Source organism: Nannobrachium achirus (assembly GCF_963921795.1).
Source record: "Nannobrachium achirus genome assembly, chromosome: 14".
Classification (NCBI taxonomy): Eukaryota; Metazoa; Chordata; class Actinopteri; order Myctophiformes; family Myctophidae; genus Nannobrachium; species Nannobrachium achirus.
The window spans coordinates 64236057-64261976 of record NC_137821.1 but is presented as its reverse complement, the minus strand read 5'-3'; the positions used below and the strand labels follow the sequence as shown (position 1 = coordinate 64261976).

The 25920-nt window shown below is 41.5% G+C and overlaps 1 protein-coding gene across 1 annotated transcript; it reads left to right on the top strand.

Moving 5' to 3' along the window:
• The first annotated feature begins 1450 nt into the window (after window positions 1–1450).
• Window positions 1451–25660, top strand: LOC308297715 (uncharacterized protein). Its single transcript, XM_080741270.1, has 10 exons — window positions 1451–1542; window positions 5667–5852; window positions 7504–7600; window positions 8690–8793; window positions 11751–11834; window positions 13366–13433; window positions 14437–14526; window positions 20429–20483; window positions 22615–22803; window positions 24206–25660. The coding sequence occupies exons 2-10, from the start codon at window positions 5736–5738 to the stop codon at window positions 25061–25063; spliced, it is 1662 nt and encodes a 553-aa protein (XP_080597396.1). The 5' UTR covers window positions 1451–1542; window positions 5667–5735; the 3' UTR covers window positions 25064–25660.
• Window positions 25661–25920: the final 260 nt, after the last annotated feature.

The following is a 25920-nucleotide window of genomic DNA, read 5'->3' as shown; positions in this document are numbered from 1 at the left end:
ACTGGACAGTGTATCCCTGCCTCTCATACACACTTTGAGTTTTCCCCATCTCGATGTCAGCTGTACCAACTTAGTTTCTGAAAGGCTAACTCTAAATGTGTGCGTGCATCTAGTGTGTTTATACTTACTGTAGTGTAAAATTCACTTTCACTTTCCATTCTTCTGCTACAGCTGGATGTCACAACAGGTGAGAAGTCCATTATCTCTGCCAAACAGTGCCATAAATGACTTGGCACCAGTGGTGGAAAGTAAGTACATTTACTAAAGTATATCCTACTTAAAGGGGAAGACCACCCATTTTCAATATTGAACTATGTCATTAATATACCTTAGAGAAGTTAGAAATAAATAAAAAAAAGTTCCCCCTCTTCTGTGTTGCCTAGAACTGGAGGATTGATTTTGGGGTTTGTATTGCAAATCACAACGTGATGACATCACACCGTTGTACTTCTGAAAATGGGTGGTCTTCCCCTTTAAGTACAATTTCTGGATTATTTCCAAATTTCAATAGTTGTACTTCTACGTTGCAAATAGTTTTAATTCACTACAATTTTTGGAAAACTTTAGTTACTAGTTTCTTTGTAGATTTTAATTATCATTACAGGGACAACTTTTTCACAATAAGGGTTCATCTATCGTTTCTATCGTTTTAGGGATTTTAATGATTTTGAATTCAGTGGGTGGGGGCATACGTACTAATATGGGGGCATTACTTACTAATATTGGTACTTTAAGTAGGCCATTTTGATAGAAATACTTTTTTACTTTTAACTCAAGTACATTAACATTCCAAACTTCTACTTGATTGCAGTATTGATATTTTTACTTACTTGTTCTCACAGATAAATATTGGGAAAATAAATGATTAGTCTATTAATTATAATTAAATAACAGGTGGGCTAGATAAAATAAGTAGAATAACGGACCATGTTTTACAGGACAGGGTCGACTGCGGTGGTGTAAAGTAGCTACAGTAAGTACATTTACTTGAGTAACTACTCACTACTGCACTAAGCAGGCTACAATGTTGAGGTATTTGTAGGCCTACTTTACTTGAGTATTTCCAATTTCCAATACATTTACTTCTACTCCACTACATCTCCGATCCAAATTTGTAACTTTACCTCCACTACATTTATTTGAAAACTTTAGTTACTAGTTACTTTGTAGATTGATTATTATTGCAAAACATACATTAAACATTTCGGCATTTGAAAACCTTTTCTTATTCCCACATAACAACTCAAAGTATATTAATGACATAGTTCATTATTGAAAATGGGTGGTTCTCCCCGTTAGGTATTTCTACATTGCAGTATTGATACTTTTATTGTACAAAATCATATAAAATGTGAGTACTCTTTACCACCACTGGTCTTATTGTGAAGTCCACATTGAGTATACAGGAAGTCCTGGCTGGTGACACGAGATCAACTTGACGCTAAAGGGAGGAAAACAGAGCAGACTCAGCAGAGGCTGGACTCGGGATTGAGAGACTGAACTTGCTCAACTTTACATGTCATGTTTACCATGTGAAAACCCGTGAGTAATAATAATACTAATACTTACATTCTGGTCAGAAAATGAAAGCAAAGTTGCAGCTTTTGTGGTTGTCTGTCTGTCAGTGTGTATGCATCCTGCACGTTAATGTTGCTTTGTCAGGAAGAAGCTGTTCCTGTGTTGACAACACTGAGGCTATACTATATTGTTCTACAGAACGAATTCACGACATGAATTCATTATCACATTTTTTTTAAGAACTTATTAGAAGGTTGCATAGGAAAAAAAAGTACAGTTTCATGACAGTACAAATCACTGTTACAAGGTCAACTAAAAGGAGATCCTAGTAAGCTTTTTGGCTTATTTACGCAGGATGGCATTGGTCCGAAATCTCATTGTTCCTACATCCCATTAGTCGGAATATGGTGATGTTAACCTGGTGATGTAGGACTAATTAGATTTCGGACTTATGGTCAGTCCCCTCTCAGGATAACATTGAAAGACAGACAGCTAGAACACAGTACTTTGCATAGGGAATTGTCAGTAACAAAAGAAGGGAAAAAAAGTAGTCATAAAACATAAAACAGTAGTCATAAATGTCAAGGGAAAAAGTAATAAAGTGAAAAGGTGAGATATTTCCAAAGGAAAAGGGGAGGTAGGTATGGACTTAGTTTAGTGGCGAAGAAATAACACAACATTGCTCCCCTACTCAGTGACACTGAACATAAACAAGTGATACTGTGAATACCATACATGATTTGTTAAGTATGTTAATTACCGCAAATGATAGCCCATGCACATGATAGCCTATGTATGTACAGCATGTTAATTGGCTCAAATAATATGTACTTATTCGAACATGTGGCTTACACTGTATGTCAAGCAAGCCCCAATAAAGGGCAGATAATAGACAACATAGTCAGGGTGAGAAAGAGTGACTTGTCACTTAATGATGACAAACATGAGGAAACATTGTTCAGGAGCAGCTGATCTACAAACAAACACTGTGACTCATTGCAGAGGGTTAAACAATCACACATGTTTGCACAGCTTATCCACACAGACAAAAAAGTTCCTGAAACAGTCATGCAGGTTCCTCAGGCTCACTTCTCGAACTTTTTTTAATTTCAGTGGCTCCTATAACCAAACTTTTCAGGCCTTGACTGAATGACAAAATGATCATATTTGAACTACAGGGATCCTCCCTCCCACCTCGACAAGTTGAGTTGAGGCATTACATTTAGTTTGAATCTGTTCCACAGATAAATTGTGTGGACAAAGCTCACAAAGTCTCACACTGCTTGGCGTTTTGAGCTTGTAGATCTGCTATTTTCAAGATTTTTGCCTCTTTCTCAGGTAATATTGAAAATTGAAAATGTTGGTCTAGCCTTCCCTACCCTGTATTAGGGCATTCACAAATAGTGATTTTTAGTATTCGAACTATTCGACCTATTCGAATAGTCAAATATTCGACAGGACTGGCCAAACTGTTAAATATTAAGTAAGCAAGAGGAGAATATTGTGAAAATAGACGATCTACATGCTCACAAGGCCTCGCGTTGCGAGGCCTTGTGAGCATGTAGATCGGCTATTTTCACAATATTTATCTGTGGAACCGAGTCACATTAAATGTAATACCTACAATTCCAAGTGCTTGTCAGGGTGGGGGTCCCCAGTTCAAATATGTTTATTTTGGGGGTCACGACCTAAAAAGATTTGAGAAGCCCTGGTATAGAGCATTAACAAATTCATCCACCAGGGGCATTGACAATCATTCTTATGACTTCCTATCTAGCCAAGTTTTATAAACTATATATATTTTTAAAGAGAAAACAATAAAAATAGAATAGTGACTTTGATATTCGAATATTTGAATATTTGGTGAATGCTCTACCCTGTACACACTAGAGTAGTACAGGTCAGGTTCTACTTCCCCAAAGGTCATCCTCCCCATTTGCCCGATCAAATGAATGTTAAATCCCACGTCTAACTGGCGAGTAGCGACAGACACTTAGAAAGTCTAATCTGCCTGTCAGAAGGGCTTTGTAGGCGTGCCCAAGCTAGGTCTGATTGACAGCTTCCTCACACTCCCTATTTTTGTTTTGCTGCAGCTCTGGGTAGGGATGGGACGATATGAAAATGTCATATCACGATTATTGTGACAAAAGAAATCGCGATGTACGATATTATCACGATAATCAAACTCCATTATCTTGGGGCGGAACATTTGCCGACGCGTTGTGAGCTTGTAGATCGGCTATTTTTTGGAAAGGCATTTGATAGAGCGTGAAAAAAACACTGTATCAAGTACGTATATTTTAAGTACCTTTTACCAATTACAGAGGGCTTAAGTGGTACCGGATACGCAGCTCGGCAAATAAAAGGTGAAATGATCCCAGTGCATGACGGAGGACGATATCACGATAAATTAAATCTCCACAATACGATTATTGTCAGTGTTTTTTATCCCGATAAACGATAATATCGCGTATCGTCCCATCCCTAGCTCTGGGCAGGCCTGTCTTTCACCCCTCCTGTTTTTTATGCAAGAACTCCTGGGAACTCCGATTAGGGCAGGCCCAATGACCTTGTTGTGTTAGGATTATCCTGGGCTCTTGTTTTCTGTACATTTGTATTATTTTGCCGACATCATAAAATACATTGTCAGCATAGATCCACTCGCCTTCAACCTGACTAATGTGTAATCAGCAAGAGTTAAAGGGCCAGTTCACCTCTGGGACAACCAAATCTTATTCTATTGTTGTTTGGGACACGATCAACACAATCCTGAGTTATTTTTTTGTGTTCAATCTGTGTTTTGAGATATTTTATTATTTCAGCATGACTGGTGATGCATTTTGACCCAAACAACAATAACATAAGATTTGGTTGTCCCAGGGGTGAACTGGCCCTTTAACTGAAAACTGTCTAACAAGTTGATAGGTATTAAAGTGGCAGTTGCTTCATGTAAAAGGATCTGGTGCCAGGGTACGCCATAAGAGAAGATCATAGTTGCTGAATTAGATTAAGTACATCCTTCTAGTACGGTTCTCAAGGTGGATTTCAGGGACTCACTAGGTTCCTTTATGGGGGTCTAAATTGACCCTTACAAGCCTGTAACTTTGACAGTGTACAAATGGACCCTGACAGGTCCATTTGGTTCCATTTGTACACTGTCAAAGTTAAGGGGAGACCTCACCTTCACATGTCAAAGTTTGAGAAACACTGTTCCTGTACAACTATCTATTACCAGTGGTCTTTATATATATATATATATATATATATATATATATATATATATATATATATATATATATATATAATATATATTGTATTTTCAAAGATTTGTAACTTATGATCTGAATAGTTATTGTTATAGACTATGTTACTTAAGGCCATTTAGGCCTAGATTTGTTGAATGCTTTAACTATTGAAAAATAACAGATCTACAAGCTCACAGCGAGTGCCTGCGAGCTTGTAGATCTGCTATTTTTTTTTAATCATGAACATTTGGGCAAATCTTTGAATATCTCATTTCTAAAGTGAAGATTTGTACCTCAAATATTTGCATCTGGGGGGTCCCTGATACAAAATATTTTGAGACGGGGGTCGGCGGCCAAATACATATAATTCTAGGGGTCCTTGACATGAAAGAGTTTGAGAACCACTGACGTAGAAACGTGTTTCAAAACAGAAAAATAGAAGGATTTAGAAGACACTTATAGAATCAGGTCAAAATCGTGTCAAAATTCAAATGTTCGTGATTTTTCAAAAATAGTAGATCTACAAGCTCTACAAGGTTGTAAATATGCTATTTTTCAATAGTTAAAGCATAAAATAATAATGCATACCCAGTCTAAATGGCTTTATATTGTCAGCTACAACGTTTGAAACTGTTCCTTGAATATGTACGACAGACTCGATGTGAGGTGTGTGTTTTAGTCTCACACTGTGACTAATCTCTCAAGAGCTCTGCAAAAAAAAGATAGCATTGTGAGTCACGTGGCCAAAACAATGTGATACTGCCTTGACTTGCACGACCAGTTATGGAAAAACAACCCGGAAACAAAAGTGAAACTTAACTCCACACACACACACACACACAGTACATAGAAGCAGCAGTTCCACGGCATAATCTCTTCATCTCTTTTGATTTGGATTCACAGGCAGGTTGGTTAGACAGACAGACAGACAGACAGACAGACAGACAGACAGACAGACAGACAGACGTCGACATGGGCCAAACGCAGAGCATCTATGACCAACATGGCTACAGCGTCCAGTCCAACACGCCGGATGGGACTGTGGCCACTTCCAAGGAGGGTGACGAGGTTGTCATTAAACAGATCAAGGTAAGCTATAAGCTCACGGTTGTATGTATACAGTATCTTTCAAAACAACATGCCTGTTTCAGTTTCAGTTGTACCTTTATTTATTTATCTATTAATTCATTTATTTACAAGAACCCAATTCTACAAGTGCCTTCCTTAAAGGTGCTATAGTCAACTTTTTCTTGGAAAAACGGATGCTAAAATAAAAATAAAGTTTCGAAAATATTTTATAAAAAAATAAGCTTCATAAATGGGTTTCAGTTAAAAGATTACCAGAAAAAACGTAAAATAATGATAAAATAATCATTTTGGCCATTGTCAGACTGACACTTTGTTTACATTCTAGTCTACTAGACTAGAATGTAAACATGTAAACAAAGATGTAAACAAAGTGTCGGCCCGACAATGGCCAAAATGATTATTTTATCATTAATTTACGCTTTTTGAGGTCATTAAACACATAAAGCTTATTTTTTTGTAAAATATTTTCGAAACATTTTTATTTTAGCATCCGTTTTTCAAGAAAAAGTTGACTATAGCTCCTTTAACTAAATCAGTATTTCTTACACTTTCAAGATACAAAACAAATGTTAAAAAAAATAGCCGATGCACAAGCTTGCAGCGCGGCATGAAGTGACGCACTGTGATCTTGTAGATCTGCTATTTCTAATAGCCAACGCAACAATCTAAAATGACACGAATGTTTTTTTTAACACCCTTTCAACAACAATGTATTGACAAATAAATAGCCTAGTTACACTTATCAATGTATTGAAGCTGCAATCTGTACAATTCAAACCCGGGTGTCTTGCTAACATGTTGACATCTATATGACTGCCTTCTCCTTGGAGAGAAATTGAATACATTTTGACTGTTCAGGCAGTACCACTTGACAACCAGTAGGGGTCCTACCAGACTACACAATCTTCTTTTTTCAATGGAAGCTCAGGGAGACAAACTGCAACCACCAGGATTTGCTCCATTTAAACCTTGGTTCCATTGATGTTCATTGATATTTGATCTGTTATTTTGTATTTTAGCATACAGCAGCTGTCAGGTTTTGGAGTGAAAGTATTCAGTCATTCAATTCATCTGCATTCGTCTATAGCAGGGTTCCCCAATTAGTTTTCCCCAAGGGCCGAATCATGTCTAGGGTACCAAGCCGAGGGCCACAACATTGCAAAGGGCGACGGTGGCATTCCCCCTACTCCAGCGACAGTTCAGATATCGTTGTCGGGTGAAAATCTTGTATGTCCAAAACCGTTCGTTTTGCATTTATCATTTTAAAAATGATTTAAACTAGTGAAAACAGCCGATCTACAAGCACACAACGCCTCGCAATGCGAGACGTTGTGTGCTTGTAGATCTGCTGTTTTCACTACTTTTGTGCGACGGCCTTGTATGATGAAGCAGGGCTTTACTTTGCGAAAGAACATACAAATTTGGAGATCCACCCGACAACAACGATATACTAGTGTTGTTGCTGCTCTTATACCACCATTATTACTGGGGTTGGTGGGGGCCAGACAGTAGCACCCCGCAGGCCGCAAATGGCCTGCGGGCCGCCTATTGGGGAACCCTTGTCTATAGCAATAACATGTAAAGATTGTGCGGACAATTGTTATGTAAACCCCTGAAATACTGATGCTGATGATTAAACCATACTCAACAGGTGTCCAGCACGGCGTATCAGGAAATAGTCTCGGAAACTGATGCACTTGAAAACACGAGCCATCCACATATTGTAGGCTACGGGAAGTCTTTTGAAGGTAGGAATGGCATTTATTTACCATCTTCAAACCAGTTCTCTATTCTAATGTATGTATATGTTACAGTTAGTTTGAGAAACCAGTTAGATTGGGAAAGGAGCGCTTGTTTTTGTTCACCTGGATGTGGAAGAAGCCCATGTCTCAGTGGTAGCTGGTGAATGCTAACCTGGTGAATGCTACTATGCCTAAGCCTAACTCTAACCTCAGTAAAACTATGCCTAAACCTAACCCTAACCTCAGTAAAGCTATGCCTAAACCTAACCTCAGTAAAACTATGCCTAACCCTAACCCTAATCCTAACCTCAGTAAAACTATGCCTAACCTAACCCTAAACCTACCCTCAGTAAAACTATGCCTAAACCTAAACCTCAGTAAAACTAGGCCTAAACCTAACCTCAGTAAAACTATGCCTAATCCTAACCCTAACCGCAGTCTGCTATTTTTGAAAAATCGTGAAAATTAGAATTTTGACCCGATTTGTGTCTTTTGAATCCTTCTAAGGTTTTTTGAAACACCTATGTTTCTATGTCAGCAATTTGGCTTAGCCATCGTCAAAGAAAAGGTACTTTTCACTTAACTGGAGCTCAGTTAGTCTGTTCTTGAGAGACTACTATGTCAGTGGTTCTCAAACCTTTTCAAGTGAAGGACCCCCAAAATGATATGTATTTGGCCACGGTCCCCCATCTCAAAATATTTAGTTCCGGGGAACCCACCAGAAGCAAAATTTGAGTTGCAAACGTTCGCTTAAAAAATATTCAAAGATATGCACACATTTTCACGACTTAAAAAAAATAATAGCAGATCCACAAGCTTGTATATCTGCTATTTTTCACTGGTTAAAGCATTCAATAATTATTGGCCTAAATGGGTTAAGGTGAGGACATGTAACAAGTTACAAGTTATGGCCTCAACTGTACTAACAATTGGAAGTGATGTTGACTGCTTCTAAACACTTTCAAGTGGACATCCTTATTTTAAATTTCAAATGAACAACACCAATGTGGGCCACCCTAAACTAATACAAAATGGTGCTTTAAAAAAAAAAAAAAAATCAGTTACAGTGGTTTGTTCTTCTTTTCTTTTGGACAGAGGGAGACTGCCTGCATGTTGTGATGGACCACTGTAAGGGAGGGAATCTGGCTGTAAAGATCCAGGAACAGAAGGACTGTGGAGGAGGATTTAAGGAAGAGCAGGTAAAGACTGGGTTGCGTAGTGCAGATAATCGCTAAAATATAAGGTGCTGGGAGTGAAAATGAATATACTGTAGGGGTGCCTCGGATGAAAACAATATTTATAGGGGTGCCCTGAGACAAAAAAAGACTGGGTTGCGTAGTGAAGATAATCGCTAAAATATAAGGTGCTGGGAGTGAAAATGAATATACTGTAGGGGTGCCTCGGATGAAAACAATATTTATAGGGGTGCCCTGAGACAAAAAAGTTTAGGAACCCCTGGTGTAGTGTACTGTAGATCAGTGGTTTTCAACCGCGACCCCCAAAATAATCATATTTTAACTGGGGACCCCCCCACCCTGACGAGCACTAAGAGCTGAGGCATTACATTTTGTAGAACACGGTTCTATTGTGAAAATAGTAGATCTACATGCTCACGAGGCGTTGTGAGCATGTAGATCTGCTGTTTTCACAATTTCTGCCTCTAATATTTGACAATTTGACCCATGTTTAATTTGTCATTTGACTCATTTTAAAATCTCATCTTAAAATTTCACTTTAGAATTGTGCATATACCCTCTATACACTCAGTGTTGTACCCGAACGCGTTCAATGAACGATCGTTCGTGAACACGTTCATATTTTGGGCGAACATGAACTGAACGCTCTTTGTTTCCGCTTGATGAACGTTATTGTCGAACGCGTTCATTCTGACGTCCGTGAACGGCGGTCGTCGGCCCGTTCAGCCCGTTCGTGCGGCGGTCCGCGGTCGCCTGTCCTCTCGTCTTTCTTTGCATTCACATGCTCCAATAGCACCCAGCTGCAGGCTCGCAGACCTCGCGGATGGGACGTTGATATGAGCGCCTGCCTGAGCGGTGCTGTCTGCAGCTGTGTGCTTCTCTACATGAAGCGCTGAGTCTCCTCCTCGTTACGTTGTCTCCCACCCAAGTAAAGCGTCACTACACTTCGTCGTGTGACGTGTGTTGCATGCCAAAATAGCTGATCTGCAAGCTCACAACGCATCACATCCACGAGACAACGTGAGCTTGTAGATCAGCTATTTTAGCCAACGCGGACGGTTAGAAACGTCTGCCTTCACAATAAGGGTGAGGAGAACTGGGCACTGGGCACCTAAATAGTGTGGGCACCTCAATGTTAAGTTGGATGAAATAATTGCTGTGTGTGGTTCTATATAGGGCGGGCTGTGTCAATAAATAAAAAATAAAAATAAAACGTTTGAATAGCCAAAAGTATAAAAATATTATGGTTAAAAAAAGAACGAAAAAGAACTAAGTTAGTTCGTTTTGAGGAACCATGAACTTTAGTTGTAGAATTATGAACTATGAAATGAACTAGTTCATTTTAGAAGTTTTGAACTTGAACTAGTTTGTTTTGAAAGTGAACTTTCCAAACACTGTATACACTTTATGATTGTTTGTTTACTGTTCAGTCAGAAAACAATCTTGCACATTAAGTTAATCCTCTGGTGACCCCACAAAATAGTTTGGGGACCCCCCTGGGGGTCCCAACCCACAGCTTGAGATGCACTACTGTAGACAAGTTGTTCCCAAACCTTTTAGCTCAAGACACAAAAGAACAATTCTACGTTTGGGACCCAAACTAGTAAGCACGCCACGTTGTGAGTTTGTAGATCTGCTATTTTCACTAGTACTTAAACATTTATCGATTTAAATTTATGGAGATTACTGGATTTTATTTTATTTATAAAAGGGGGGGGTTTGGATACATACTGAGAACAGTGAATGTTGTTGGTTATTGCTGGCAACTAAAAAAAACAATAGTACTAGACTCAAGGCCATGATAAATCGATTAGAGCCCGGCTACAGGCTTTTAATGGACTCTGCTTCATGTTGTGACAACAGTATCTGTAGCCATGGCCACGGTTTTCAAAGTGTGGTGTGCTGGGGAGGCTATTGGAAATGAGTGGGGATTATTATTATATTATTGTCCGATTATTATTATTTGTTAAAGCTATATTTCACAATGCTATGGCTGTTTGGGGGGGGGGTCCTCTGCATGGAAAGGTTTGGGAATTGCTGGTATAGAACAGGGGTTTTATAAAAACTGCCAAAATCGAATAATATCGTTTGATTTTGTATCGAATCAGCAGTGCCAAAGAATCGATTGTATCGATACTACCTACTTGTGCATTGTATTTAGCATTTTTAAAAATATTCTTTTTAAAGGAGGGGTTTAATTACCTTTCCTTTCCATATATATACACTGGTCTATCGATAAATGTGTGTAATCTCTGGGTTCATGTCAAGGTGCAGGTTTGTCAATATACAATGTCCATGTATTTGCACATTATTACAGTGTTTACTTATTTATATGCATAATACATGTTTCTCTTAAAAACCTGCACTATCCACACCTTTCACACATATTTAATTTCTTTGCTAAATAGTTACTATATCGATTTTAAATCATTGAATCGAATCGTATCGTATCGCCAAGAATGAACCAATATCGTCCATGTATCGTATCGTCAACCATGTATCGTGATATGTATCAAATCGCTGTTAAAATGGATCGTTACACCCCTAGTAAATAACTTTTTCATCCACGGCACCCCTGAATTACACTGTTAATTTTTAGACTCTTACATCCTATTGGAGAAATATCCGTATCCATCAGAACTGACTGAAAATAACGTTATACTTGACGTTTAACCACTTGAACCCCAGCATGCCTTTTCTGGGGGGAAGGTTCACCGAAAATAGCCGATCTACAAGCTCACAACGCGCCACGTTGTGACGCGTTGTCGTTGTGACGCATTGTCGTTGTGGCGCGTTGAGCTTGTAGATCCCCCGGGTGCCCCGTCACCCACTTTGAAAACCCCTGGTATAGAATACCAAACCCTTGTTTATTATTACTTAAATCATTTTTTTTTTTAATAACTAAATGTTGCTTCTGGGCAGTTTGTATCCAGAGTCCTGAATGGTGCTTTTCTTAACAGATACTACAGTGGATTGTCCAGACGTGCATGGCGCTGAAGTGCATTCATGAGAAAGCTCTGCTCCACAAAGACCTCACACCCCAGGTACAACTCCCATTTACACAACACTCTACAGCAGTAGGCTGGGACCCCCAAAATAATCATATTTTAACTGGGGACCCCCCACCCTGACGAGCACTAAGAGTTGAGGCATTACATTTTGTATAACACGGTTCTATTGTGAAAATAGCAGATCTACATGCTCACAACGCCTCGCGTTGCGAGGCGTTGTGAGCATGTAGATCTGCTATTTTCACAATTTCTGCCTCTAATACTTGACAATTTGGCCAATGTTTAAGTTGTCATTTCAGAGGTATTAAAAAATCCTTAAATTGTCACTTTAGAAATGTGTAGATACCCTCAATAGAGGGTATGCACGTCCACTGGGACCCGCCCCCTAATCTAGAGTGGCAAAAGATTGAGCAGCATGGAGCATTGGAGTTTGGAAGTGCTAGTTGCAAATCACTCAACGGTCCTGCATACCACCTGTTTCTAAATTGCACATAGTGCAGGAGGCAGCAGGATGTTGTGTTGTTGAAAATGAGCGCCTCCAAACTCTGAAAAATAATCCCCTGCACAGAATGTGTTGACAGAAAGTAGCTCATAACATGCCTATGGTGGATTTTTATGAAACAAAAACATTGCAGATAGAAAGAGGATAATTCAAGCTTTCAGTACAGCTGCAATGTTGGTGAGTTTAACTTTGTTTAATACAATCAGAAAGGACTTTTCTGTTTGGATGTATGGGCTGTCAATGGCAGAAATTAGTGTTTTGCCACTCATTAGGCGTTCCCACTTAACTTCCAGCAACAGTGATGTCACGCGCATACCCTCTATACACTTAGACTTTGTGTTGGTTTGTTTACTGTTGGGTGAGAAAACAATGTTGCACATTAAGTTAATCATCTGGGGACCCCCCAAAATAATTTGGGGACACCACTGGGGGTCCCGACCCACAGGTTGAGAACCACTGCTCTACAGAAAGGTGGCTGACACACAGTTTCATACTTTCACATTCATGTACAGTGTAAGAAATGAGCTCTAGAAAGGAGACGGTCCCGCCGTCGGTAGTCCTGTCGCCTCACAGCTAGAAGGTCCTGGGTTCGATTCCCGCTGGGGGACACGCTGGGGGCGTGTTCCCCCCTCCGCGTCATCAGCGCACCACTCCCTAGGTGGGGTGGGCAAAATGGCCTTTCTTTGTGGAGTTTGCATGTTCTCCCTGTGTCTCCTAGGGTAGATACCCTCACAAAAACATGCAGTAAAGCCTCCCTCTGGCCAGTCGGGGTGCCTGATGGAGGGGAAAGGAAATGGTTGGAATAACGTGTTCCTTCCACGCGCTACGTCCAACCGGGGAAGCTCCCCTGGTCAGGTGATAAGAAGCGGCTTGCTCACTCCTCATGTACTGGCGTGGCAGAGGGAGAGCAGAGCCCAGGATTACAGCTTAGGCAATTGGCACTGGGTGAAAAAATGGGTTACAAAAAAAAAGTAAATTAGCTCTATGAAGTGTATTTGTTTTTACATTTTAATACATTCTTCTTCTTCTTCTTCTTCTTCTTCTTCTTTTTGCAATTCCCAGAGGATACTTCTCACCGAATTTGGAACCATTTGTTTGGGAGGATTTGGAAAACTCAGCGAGACTGAGAGGTATTAATGTACTTACAAAGCTATTTAGTAGGTCGTTTGCCTAAGTCATCTATTTGACTTAGGCAATCATGAGATCAAAACGGATTTAGCTTAAGTCGCTTCATCTGCCTTTATCTGCCTAACTCTACTCTCCTAACACTGCTGATTCATCTGCCTTATTGTCTATGTTCAACTTCTCATCAGAATGATAAACTCAGAAATTAGTTTTGCTTGTAAACTAAAAAAAACTGTAAAAACCTATGTCAAAAAGTGGTTGACTGACCTTGACAGAAAGTGATTTTGGAATGTAAAAAAAAAAATCTGATTGGCTTAGGACATAGGCAATAATCCACAATAGCTCAGCAATGTTAAGAGAGTAGAGCTAGGCAAAAAACGTCAATTTGACCATAAAGTGATTCAGGCAATTATGCTATGAGGCTAACCAAGTGATAAACACATCTACTTAACCATTTAAGGGGCACGGTGGCTCAGTGGTTAGTGCTTCGCCTCACAGCTAGAAGGTCCTGGGTTCGATTCCCGCCGGGGGACGCTGTGGGTGCTGGGGGCGTGTTCCTCCCTCCGCGTCATCAGCGCCCACACCCTAGGTGGGGTTGGCGATAGTGCCTGTCTGTGTGGAGTTCGCATGTTCTCCACGTGTCTCCTAGGGCTGATACCCTCACAAAAACATGCAGTAATCCTTGTCTCAATAATGCCTCCCCCTGGCCAGCCGGGGCGCCTGATGGAGGGGAAAGGAACTGGTTGGAATAACGTGTTCCTTCCACGCGCTACGTCCAAACCAGGGAAATCCCTCTGTCAGGTGAAAAGAAGCAACTTAGACTCCTCATGCATAGAAGGAAGCATGAGGTCAGTTCGTTGTCTCCCCAGGCGCGGCAGAGGGAGAGCAGAGATCAGGATTACATAGGCAATTGGCACTGGGTGAAAATGGGTTACAAAATCATGGGATAAAAATTAAGAAAAAATAAATAAAGTGCTGCCTTCCAATGAGCTGTTATTCTTCCAACAGAATGGATGCAGCAACTACTCACTCGCAGGATGCTGGCTTAAGCTACATAAGTCCCGAAACCTTGCAGGATGGCATATATGACGAGAAAAGGTACAGAGGACCACACCATAGATCTGTTACGTTACTCACTTGATGTCAACTCTTGTACTGCCATTTATATGATTTTATAAGGATCTAAGTTTGTCTTTTAATGCCATAACATTAGCTTACCTTTGCGATTGTATTAAAACATATCCATCCATTGTTTCCAACCGCATTTTTTTGTAAAAGCCCAGTGTATCCCTCATCGTGTTGTAAAAAAAGGGGGAAAAAAAGGCAAACGGGCGCTTCCGTTCCAATGAACGAGGCTGATGTTTGTCCATCGGTTGCCCCAGTTGTAGACATTAGTGGCGTTTCCATAAAGCCTCTTAATGTGCATTAAGCCTTTTGCGCTTAAATCTTTTTATGGAAACACTTCAAAATTCGAATAAACTTTCATTTTCCGCAAAAACTTTTATCCGCTTGGAGGAGGTGGATTTTGAGGCTTTATCAAATAAACTAAATGTGCATTTGTGAATGGAAACGGGTCAGACAATAAATGCGAATAAATTATGTGTTCTGGTCCATATCGTCCTCCTATAACACTTTACCCCGCCGCTTAATTAACGTCCATTGTATAGCGTTAGCCTACAAAACAAACCGGTTGTTACACACGGAGTGACCCTTCGTCATCACACTGTGTTGCGTGCCAAAATAAAAGTGGCTGATCTACAAGCTCACAGCAGCTCGCATCTGCGACGCTGCAGGATGAGTGTGAAGCGAGTCACACTGACAGCAGTGCTGACGTCTCTCGGTCTGAAAAAAAATCAGCCCCTATCCCAGCTCTGTGCAAGCCCGTGGGAAGTATTTACAGCACGTCGGTCAGACGGACCCATGCAGGATCTCCCAAGAATCGCATTTCATCAGTTTAATGGAAACAGGCTAAATTCGCTTTGTCTTAATAAGCATTTCTGATAATTCGCTTCCCTAATTCGATTTTAGGCTTCGAAGTTTATGGAAACATGGCTATAGAAATACAGAAACTAGATCCAGCCATAGAAATGGAGGAGAAAAGTGATCCCGCAGCCATTTATGTGCGCTCCAGATTTGAGACTAGCGTTACGGGAGCTGCTGCTACTGTACACACCCGCGCCACCCCTCATCTGCTTACAGTGCTCAGACAGGTAAAAGAACGGACCAGAACTCATAATTTATTCGCATTTATTGTCTGACCCGTTTCCATTCACAAATGCACATTTAGTTTATTTGATAAAGCCTCAAAATCCACCTCCTCCAAGCGGATAAAAGTTTTTGCTCGTTATGGCACGGAGGATAGAGCTGGGAGGATTAAAGAACGAGCGTTCGTTCGGCGGCAAAAGAGTTAACACTTCGATTTTCACACTCCAAAGTTGCTGAATGGTGCTACATCTCAGGTCCTGCTACATTATCTCACCAGTGGCGTCAGTTCAGAAAAAGGTAAGGTATGGCAACATGACTGTGAAGGCTGCGTGCAAGACACCAGTCATGTTACCATACCTTAGCAACAGGCATGATACATTTATTTTAAGAAGTACTTTCTATTTTTTCCCCCCAAAATGTCTATGGTTTCTTGGGCTGGATATGGCAGTCTGGAACAGTTGTTCAAGTGCAGCTAAACTTGGCATAATATAGTAAACGTGCCACAATTAACAATAATGAATTGCACCTGTGCAGCTGACCTGCGGAACCTGGGAATATACTATTCTGTCAAGATGGGGAGAATACAAGTGTGGAGAATATAATTATAATATCTTGTTACATTTTGCATTTGTAGTTATTTTAATATAATTTAACAACATAACCAGCAAAGATAGACCCCTGGACCCAGAGTATGGCAGCTGCATACCCCTGCCATACCCAATTGATGCCCCTGATTATCTCACTCCCTGTACAACACCCAAAGGCTCAACATTTTATGTTGTAAGCAGTTGAACCCTAGCGTCCCAATTCTGGCCATGCCATTATGTGAAAATCTTTGATTAATTAGATGGGGAAGATAGCATATCTACAAGAACATCAGCCAGTAAAGGCTATTTTCAGGGAATACAGTATATTTGGTGTAGAGGGAAAGGGGGAGGGGGCAGACTGACTCCGAGTACAGACACCTGGCAGACCCCAGTCAACATACAGTAGTATATACGTCACCACCTGTTGTGAGCTTATAGATCTATTTTTGTCAACTGTCCCCATTTATGACATGATGCCCAGAATATGCCCAGCAAGTGTTCACGTGGATATATCACTTTCAGGTGTTGACACTAAGGTCTCATTGGCACTTGCCAGTCGGGCAAGTACAGGTCATGTTCTACTTGCCCAAAGGTCATGCCCACTTGCCCGAAAAGTATTGTCCATTATAAAATGATAGGTAACATTTGAATTGCTGTTCAATTTAACACTTTTTCTGGGGCTGTGTGATAAAAAAAATGTCATACCTCCATTTTTATCCAAATACCTACATAGCTATGATTGAATATGACTATGGGTTCACAGTTCACACTTTTTTTATTTTCAAGTCTAGCAACAGTGAAAACAGCACATTATAGCTAGGGATGTGAAAAAAATCGAAAATCGACTTGAAAATCGACTCATGCTCACCGCAACTCCAAAAGTATGAGTCGAAAAATCAAAAAAAGTTTTTTTTTATTTTTTATTTTTTTATTATTATTTTTTTCAAAAGTTTTTCCCCCAAAAATGTTTTAATCGCTTGTTCGTTATAAGCGTCAATGTTTTCCAAATGTGAGAGGACCTGTGTGTGTGTGTGTGTGTGTGTGTGTGTGTGTGTGTGTGTGTGTGTGTGTGTGTGTGTGTGTGTGTGTGTGTGTGTGTGTGTGTGTGTGTGTGTGTGTGTGTGTGTGTGTGTGTGTGTGTCGGGGACGAGTGAATGTCTGTGTTGCATGCATGGATCGCAGATTCATGTGGCGCTGGTCAGGTCCGCGGACTACTGGTTGAGAAACACTAGCTGGTCTGTTCGTCTCCACGCGTCATAGCAGTGCGCGCTGACTGGATGTGTTGTTTACCTCCTGCCATTGCATGCATGCTTGACACGAAAGCTCGCTTATTTAATGGCAACGTCGCCTCGTGTGCAGTGATTTTGTCAAGATTGACAATAAAACACAACACAAAATAAATACACTACTAGCCGTTAATGCGACTCACCCGTGGACACGGACGGGGAGGGAGTGCGAGCCAGCGAGGCAGACCAAACAAAGCTCCACATTTGATACATGGACTTTGTCTCTCCGCTTCTAGTCTATAGAGAACAGACTCCATGCTAACGCAAGGAAGAGCAATTGTTTATTATAATTATTATTAGGGCTTTGATGTTCTGGTGGGTGCTCCTGCAAGTTGTGTTGCTTAAAGTAATGCGCCGTTGTGGTCTCCTCGCAGCTGCAGCTTAGTATTAGTATAGCGGGGGAGAAAAAAAAGTGAAAAAAGTCGATTTTCGGCCGCGACGCGTCGATTCTCAAATAATGCGTCGATTAACATCCCTAATTATAGCTAAACACTGCTCTTATTTTACATTCTACAGACCAGAATACAAAGCACTCTGGCCACGTTCAGGCGTTTAGACAGATATCTCATGTTGTGTTTATAGACAGCTGCGTCCCCTCTCAAATGAGCACTTGCCCGGTTGGGCAACCTGAAAGCAAACTCTACCTGCCCGAAAGATTTATTTACCTGCCATGGGCAGGTGGGAAACCCTTAAGCCCCTATCAGAGTCGGTACCGCGGTGAAGAGCTATCCACCGCGGTGTAGTCTTTTTGAGTCATAAAACTACAACGTTACATCATTCCTCGCGGTGAAGAGCTTTCCACCGCGAGTCCCGACACATCTCTCTGTTTTTACTTTCAGACAGATAGGCTCTACACCCCGTTCACTGATTGGTCGATCTAGACCAGTCAGTCACGGTGAATAGGACTTCACCGTGACTGACTATATGGCCTCCACTTATTTTCTGACTTGAGGTGGAAAGCTTTCCACCTAAAATTTGCGGTGGATAGCTCTTCACCTTGGACTATGATAGGGGCTTTAGTGTCAATGCCTGACTTTGGTCCGTCTGGGTGTGAGGAACAGATTGAGGTGCTTTTAGGATCTTGGTGTCATTTAGTTGTACTACCGGGGGGAAATACAAAGAACTTTTCCAAAAAACAGGTATACAGATCCATCTAGAAAATGTATTGTGTAAAAGTAAAATTTCTGAACCTTTTTTGTTTTCATTTCCATTTTCATGGCATACAGCTCATGAAAATCAAAAATCCATATCTCAAAATGGAGAAAGGTTATGTTAATTTATGCACTCAGCACTTGGTCTGGAATACGTTTGAACACATTTCTTCATCAATGGGCGTGGCATAAAGGTGGTTAGCCTGTCATGCTGCTGAGGTGTTCTGGAAGCCCAGGTTTGCTTTGATAGAGGCCTTAAGTGTGGTTGAGTCTGGTGTCTCTCAGATTCTCAGATTCCTTTATTTACCATTGTGTAATACACATAGGAATTTGTTTTGGCAACAACAAGTGTGCATTCAATCAGTCCACTTTTTTCACATACAACAACACAAAAACCGTGCAAGAAATAAATAAATATATGATAAAGTGCCGTAGTGTTCAGTCCAGTAGTGCAACATAGTCAGTCACATTATAGTCCTTTTTCTGGTATCCCTAGGGGGCAGGGGAAAAAGGGAAACCAGCGTCCGTGAGCAGCCTGGCGGCTGAGGGGAAAAAACTGCGTTTGTGGCGCTCTGTCTTGGCCCCCAGATGCCGCATCCTTCTCCCAGAGGGGAGCAGGGTGAGGAGGCCGTGGCCAGGGTGGGAGGGGTCAGTCATGATCTTTCTAGCCCTCCTCAGCGCCCTGGAGTCGTGCAGGGACTTGAGGGAGGGCAGGGGACGGCCAATCACCCTCTCTGCAGAGCGTATCACCCGCTGCAGCTTGATGAGATCTCATCTTCGTCTTGACAACACAACACAGAGGCCGGCTTTACACTGCAGTCAAATCCAGCCCAAATCCGATTTGGTTCTCAAATCTGATCTTTTGGCCCGACTTTTCACACTGCATTTGCAAGTGACACAGATCTGATCTGTGCGTTCTGACTGATTTTAACAGCGTCAGCCCAAAGCTGCCCTGCGTCTACATATCTGCTTTGGTTACCGTGGTAACGACGTCGGCGCCATGACGTCACGTCACAACGTTGATGCTAGTTGATCACGTGTTCAGGAAATGCGACATAACAGACAAGCGACAACAAAAACTTTTTCTCTCCTTTTCTTCACTCTTGTTTCGCTCTTCTCTCTGGTTGTATCTATTTAGCTCACATGTTTTCTCTCTCCTCTCTTGTTTTTCTCATGTGCTCAGCGTGCTGTAATATGCGCTGTAATCAAATAGTAAATAATCGCGCTCTGTAATGACGTCGGCGCTCCGCGCTCGGGTTGCGCAGCAAGTGACGCTTGGCCACTTTGATGTGACTTGCATGTGACCTGCATATAACTCAATGGGGTGGTTGCTGCTTTCAGACTGAGTCAGATGTCCTCAGATCCGATATGGATCGGATTTGAAACCACCTCTGGATGTGGTTTTTCAAAATCGGATTTCATGTGACCTGCATGTGACATGTTTGGATTTAGACTATTTAAAAAAAATCGGATTCCACTTTTGAAGTGACTCAGATCTGATTCAGGCTAGATTTCAGTGGCAGTGTAAAGCCGGCCAGATTCTCTGTGGGGTTTTGGCTCTGTGGGCAGGTGCCAAGTCAAGAGCTTCTGGCTAAATAATCAGCATCTCCATAAAGCTTGTCAACCTACGGAAGCACAAAGTGCTCTAAAATCTCTGGGCTGTGTTGACTCTGAACTTGATAAAACACAGTGGAGCAAAACCAGTTTTGCAGGTGCTAGTCAATTGAAGTTAAATAATTATGCTGTTTTTCTCTCCCTCCCCCCCCTCCAGTGACATCTGGTCAATGGGCTGTGTGCTGTATGAGCTTTGTACATTGAAGAAAGCCGTAAGTGAACTTGTACAATTATTCTATAGCCATGTTTCCATAAACGTATTCGAATTAGGGAAGCGAATTATCAGAAATGCGTATTAACTCATCTGCTGCCATTTAACAATACCTTCGTACTCTAATTATGCCAAACTGTCTCCATAGACTTCCATGTAATTCATAGTGCACGGATCATGCACACCCATGCCTAGATAATGCACCACGTGTGTCCACATTGCTCACAGCTTTCAAACAAAAAAATCCGAATGGAAATCCGTTCAGGCATTCATGAGATAGCAGCCATTATGTTTTCCTAAAATGTAAACAAAGATGGCTGCCATGTTTGAAAGATGGGGTTGCTATGGGGGTTAAACATGCAATTTCGCGATCGCTATCATGCCTACTAAATGTTTTGGGGTCAAAAAATTTTTTTTGAAAAAAAAATGTTTTGATTTTTTTTTTTTTTTTTCAAAAATTCTCGGGTTCCTCGGGCGTGGCAGGGTGGTACATCGCGAAATTCTCGGGTTCCTCGTTTTTGGCAGCAAATGAGTTAAGACAAAGCGAATTTAGCCTCTTTCCATTAAACTGATGAAATACACTGCGAGGCGTTGTGAGCATGTAGATCTGCTATGTTCACAATATTTATCTGCGGAACCGAGTCACATTAAATGTAATACCTACAATTCCAAGTGCTTGTCAGGGTGGGGGTCCCCAGTTAAAATATGTTTATTTTTGGGGGTCACAGCCTAAAAAGGTTTGAGAACCATTGGCAACTCATTCTTATGACTTCCTATCTAGCCAAGCTTTATAAACTATATTTTTTAAATAGAGAGAAAAAAAAGGCGAATATTCGACTTCGGTGAACAACGTCGAATAGTGACTTTGAAATGCGAATATTCAAATATTTGGTGAATGCCCTACCTCCTACAGTTGGTCAGTAATTTGGCTGCTGACTTTTGCACTAGTTGGTGAAAGGAGATGGCCTTTTTGCTGAGCCCAGAATACAGGGAGTTGCGTTAATCTCATAGCATCATGGACATTATTTAGCAATCACTTTGCCGCTTAACCATAGTGACCCATGCTGGCATATCACACATGGGAGGATGGAGCCTCGTTTTCACCAATTTGTAGACCTTTATGTTTTAGAGCAGGGGTCTTCAACAGGGGGTCCTCCAAATCGTTGTGTGATAGAATCTTTTTTTCCCTCCTTTTTTATATTAACCTCTTTAACCCTAACGTCCATATTCTGAGAACTTTAGCCAAAAATAGCAGATCTACAAGCTCACAACTCCTCGCGCTGCGAGGCGTTGTGAGCTTGTAGATCGGATATTTTCGGCAAAGAGGTTTGGTGTAGAGGGGAGAATGAGCAGACCAAGTACAGAGTGAAAGGTCAAGTTTATTAAGTATTGACGGTTCAAGTGGTTTAATATCTGAAAACACAAACTGACGTGAATCCAAAATACACTGATGATTGTGCTGTCAAACGATGAAACTATGGGATCCAGGAAAAGGTGGGGGTCCCTGCTTCATCTCTCTCTCAACTAAGGGGTTGAAGACCCCTGTTTTAGAGCGATGGGTTGCATAGCTGCCTGGCATGATGCAAGGCATGTCAGTCAGACGTCTTTATCTTTAAGAGGTGATTGACATTCACTCACACTGTGTGGCAAAAACGTGTCTCAAAATCACACTTTTAGCGCAGAAATAGCTTTAATATCCAACGTCGCTTAACAACTTGTATTTAGGGCTGTCACGGTTATGACATTTTACATGACGATTAATTGTCACTCAAATAATTGCGATTAACGATTGTGTTTTTTGTTGTTTTGTTTGGCTTTTAGGCTTTGAAGTTGCAGATATGACACAAAACCTAAATGTACAAAGAAATTGCTGACATATTTGACAACTTTATACTTAAAAAAGAACATTGATAGTTGAAATAGCCGATCTACAAGCTCACAACTCGTCGCAATGCGACACGTTGAGCTTGTAGATCGGCTATTTCCACTATTTTTTTAATTAAAAAAATATATATAATAACATTGTTCGACTTGGAAACGATTATGACGATTCTGAAAAATAATTATGTCAAATAATTGCGATTAGACGACTATGTAATAATTGTGACAGCCCTACTTGTATTTCCAAACAGTTCACAGCAGAGACAACGGTCACGCTGATCCCCAAAGTACTGGGAGGCACGTACCCAACTCTGCCAGGGCATTTCTCACCAGAGCTGCACCAACTACTGAACGACATCTTCCAGAACAAACCCGAGTTGAGACCTACGGCCAGTGAGATTCTGGGAAGGCCTTTCATCATCAGTTTTCTCATGAGAAAGGTTTGTCTTATCTGTCGTTCCCTCCCTTCCAGTCTTCCCCCTGTGAGTCAAACACTGTTCATTTTGACAGCAAACTCTGTCCGTCTTTTGAATATTTCATTTCGTATTTTAGTCGTCTGGAAGGTTTGTCTCTTGGTTGACTGAATATCATAAGATGGTTTTAGTCTACTAAATCAGTGTTTCTCTAACTTTTTTCTGCATGGGCAAACTTTTCATGTCCCAAGAATCCATGGGCACACCAACATAATACGGGGGTGTACATATCGTCACTGTCGGGAAGAAACCTTGTATCTCCAAGTTTCAGATTTGTACGTTTCTTTGCAAAGTAAAGCCCTGCTTCATCATACAAAGCTGTCGCACAACACTAGTGAAAACAGCAGATCTACTGTGCTTGTAGATCGGCTGTTTTCACTAGTTTAAATCATTTTTAAAATGATAAATACAATACTGGCTTTCAAGCAGTTTCAAGGGGCACACTTGACCCTTCTCAGGGGCACACCAAAGGTCCCCAGGCACAGTGGTTGAGAAACACTGTACTAAATCTACAGTTAATTGTAAGCTTATGCAAGTGTATGCAACACTGGAGCGCAACCAAACATAAAATGACTTGTCTTTTAGTTCTACTGGATCTCTTCTCCACTAGTCCCTCCCTAACATTTTAAGTTTGTATTTGTTGATAAGATTGTTAGTCATAGTTTCATCATAGCTTAGTTTTTATTTTGTTTTCATATAGCTTTTGTCAGTGAAAAAAGGTAGTCGAACATTTTTCCTCATAGTTTTAGTAAACAAAATGAACACTGTCAGAGCCCCCCATTCCTCTCACCATCACTGAGAGTCGACTCATCACTTTTGTCAGTTATAGCCCAAGGAATGTGTTTTGTGCAAAACAAATGCTTGCAATGGATTCAGAATCATGAAACACCCCAGTTTGACCCCTCAGATGCTACTTAAAGCAGATTTGTTCATTTTTTTTTTTATATTTTTCTGTTCCTGTGTAGTGGAGTCAATAGGGTGTGCCAAATGTAGTTCTAAGAGCGGCCATTTCTTGGGTAAACACAGCCTTACACAGGTGTTCTGATTAGACTATAACATTAGTTCTATGCAATCAAACAATTGAAACACCTGTGTTTTAACCCAAGAAATGGCCGCTAAGGACTACAATGACGTAGCCGCTGGCACACACTATTGGACAGAGAATATAGAAATGGCCATAACTTCTTTTCGCGATGTTTCCGGCAGAGAAGGCCTTAATTCTGTGGACCTTAATGACCAAACTAATAGATAAAACAGAAATAAAAAGTGTGGCAGAACATCACAGGTCCTCTCCCATTTTGAGGGACTGGTTCCCTGGCTACCAATACATCGACCTCTTTCTATCTCCCTCTCTCTCTCCCCCTCTCAGAGTAAAGCAACCGTAGGAGAACTCGAGGCCAACTTGGACAAGCTGAAGACCTTGGCTGATGGTCTGGAAAGAGTGCACCAAGGCACCACCATCGGCAGCCTGACAGGAGGGGTCATCGGAGCAGCAGGAGGCATCACCTCCATCGTGGGTCTCATCCTGGCCCCCTTCACCCTGGGAGCCTCTCTCATCGTCACTGGAGTCGGCGTCGGCGTGGCCGTGGCCGGCGGTGCCACCGCCGGCGTGTCAAACATCACCAACATGGTGAACGAGTCCTACGATCGGCAGGCCATCAAAAGCATCATCAAAGAGTTCAGCGAGAAGATGAAGTCGGTGGTGACGTCCCTGGAGCTCATCAACCAGGGCTTGGAGGAGTTAAAGCAGGACGAAGAGGAGCTGCCCGACTCTGAGGCTGGCGCCGAAATGTCAAAGAAGCTGGTGAGGATCGGCACGGGAGCCGGGAGAGGCCTGGGCGGCATCGGGGAGATGGTGCGACTGGTCCAAGTGGGGAGCCTGGGCAAAGTGGCCGCCCAGACGGCCAGGGTGGTCCGCGTGGCAGAGGTGGCGACGGGCGTGCTGTCCGCTTTGTTCATAGCCGTCGACGTCTTCTTCATCGCCATGGATGCCAAGGAAATCCACCACATCCGGCAGGCGCAGGCGTTGGAGGCTGGACGAGCATCCAACAGGCCTGCCCTGGAGATCATGGAGGCCGACTCTACCGCCGCGTTGCTGGCCAGCTCGGAACCCGACGGAGAAAACATCAAGTCGGAGACCATGAAGTTTGTCTGGTCAATCAGACAGACGGCTGAAAACCTGCGAGATATCGTGGATGAGCTGACTGAAGTCACTTCACTTTTTTAAGGCAATCAGTACATGTTATATAATTCTAGGGCATTAACGACTTTTGCAAGTCGACTCGACTTAGTAAAAAGTTGAGTTGAAGTCGACAAACTCTGCCCTCAAAACATATCTCGTTTTACATCTCCTGAGATTATGTCATTTTGATGGTGACCGTTTGATACCCAAATCTTTTTAGGGGAACTTACTGGTCATTCCCGCCAAGTTTCACGGAAATCCGACCATCTTTTCTTGAATTTGAACTTTATTGTTCACCTCGACCTTTTAACCCTTTCAACCCAAAAGTGAAATCATGTTTTCTTGCCAGCCTATAGCTACTGATCATTCCCACCAAGTTCATGAAAATCTGTCCATCCCTTCTCGAGTCATTCTGTTAACAGACACACATACAGGACTGATACTTAACAGTATACTTTGCTGACATTTAGAATTATGAGTTGTCTAAATGGTTACCACTGCAGCTTGTAACACGCCTATTCATTCTTCACGTTCTTACAATGGGAAATGTGCACGTGAAAAAAAAAAAGTTTATTATTATTTGTTCACGTTCTAGGGAAATGGTTAAGTGTGTGTAAAAAATATTATGTAAAAGAAATATAGTATGTACATTTTGCATGTAAAAAATAAAAAATAAATGTTGCAAAGTCTGCAATAACTTGAGTCTTTCTGTAACCACCCAGATACAATGTGAGTTTGCGTATAACTATGAAAATAGTGCTACCACCACAGATTGAGCCATTGTTAATATTGTGTAACTGCCAGCATCCTCGAGTGAGCATATCCACATGTGGCAGAGAGAGTCGCAGCCCCAGCCTTAAGTTCGGATCACCTCCGTTACACACACTGTCAGAATGAGCATC